The sequence below is a fragment of the Arachis ipaensis genome, chromosome B07 (genome assembly GCF_000816755.2).
Source record: "Arachis ipaensis cultivar K30076 chromosome B07, Araip1.1, whole genome shotgun sequence".
In the NCBI taxonomy this organism is placed as follows: Eukaryota; Viridiplantae; Streptophyta; class Magnoliopsida; order Fabales; family Fabaceae; genus Arachis; species Arachis ipaensis.
In genome coordinates, this window is record NC_029791.2 from 101,024,167 (window position 1) to 101,024,876 (window position 710).

General features: G+C 37.0%; 1 protein-coding gene across 1 annotated transcript in view; it reads left to right on the plus strand.

Moving 5' to 3' along the window:
* The window catches only part of LOC107609842, a 4,220-nt gene continuing 3,666 nt past the window's right edge, over window positions 157-710 (plus strand). The window contains exon 1 of the mRNA XM_016311888.2: window positions 157-541. Coding sequence (XP_016167374.1) covers window positions 276-541 — 266 coding nt within the window. The 5' untranslated portion in view covers window positions 157-275. The remainder of the gene's footprint in view (window positions 542-710) is intronic.

The window sequence follows — 710 nt, forward strand, 5'->3', positions numbered from 1 at the left end:
TAATAAAAAATAAAATTATACCGTAAAAAAAAGTGTAAAGAGAAAAAAAAAATTGTTGCCAAACGTACATAATTATATTTCTATAGTTTCATGATAATGACCCAGATAGTGCTTTGGTGTATAGCACTAAAACCACACATGATTTTGACAATTAAATAATTAGTACTACCACAATACTACAAAATAAAAGAACCACATTTGAGTGCAGAAAGAGAAGCCTGAAGCCCAAGCCCGTTGCCTATTGACTCTTGCGTTGTGGGAAGGTAGACTCAGAGATGCAAGCGACGGCGATGATACAGATACTGGTATCATTGGTACTGCAGTTACTGGTTTTGAAGGGTGGTGCCGATTATATTCCGCCGTCAAGATTAGAAGGGTTCGTGTACCAGCCTCGGCCATTCGATTGGGACGACACCGTTCTGATTGAAGCGTTCTACGATCCGGTGTGTCCTGATAGCAGGGATTCTTGGCCCCCACTCAAGAAAGCTATCCACCATTATGGCCATCGAGTTCAACTCGTTGTTCACCTCCTTCCTTTACCGTTAGTCTCTCTTACCCTTTTCTCTGTTTTCTCTTTCCATTATGAATTATGATACTTAATAACATCGCTGAGAAATTGCGTTTTGGCATATTAATTCTTTCTCTAATTATTATTATTATTATTATTATTATTATTATTATTATTATTATTGCTAGTGTTACTCTTCTTA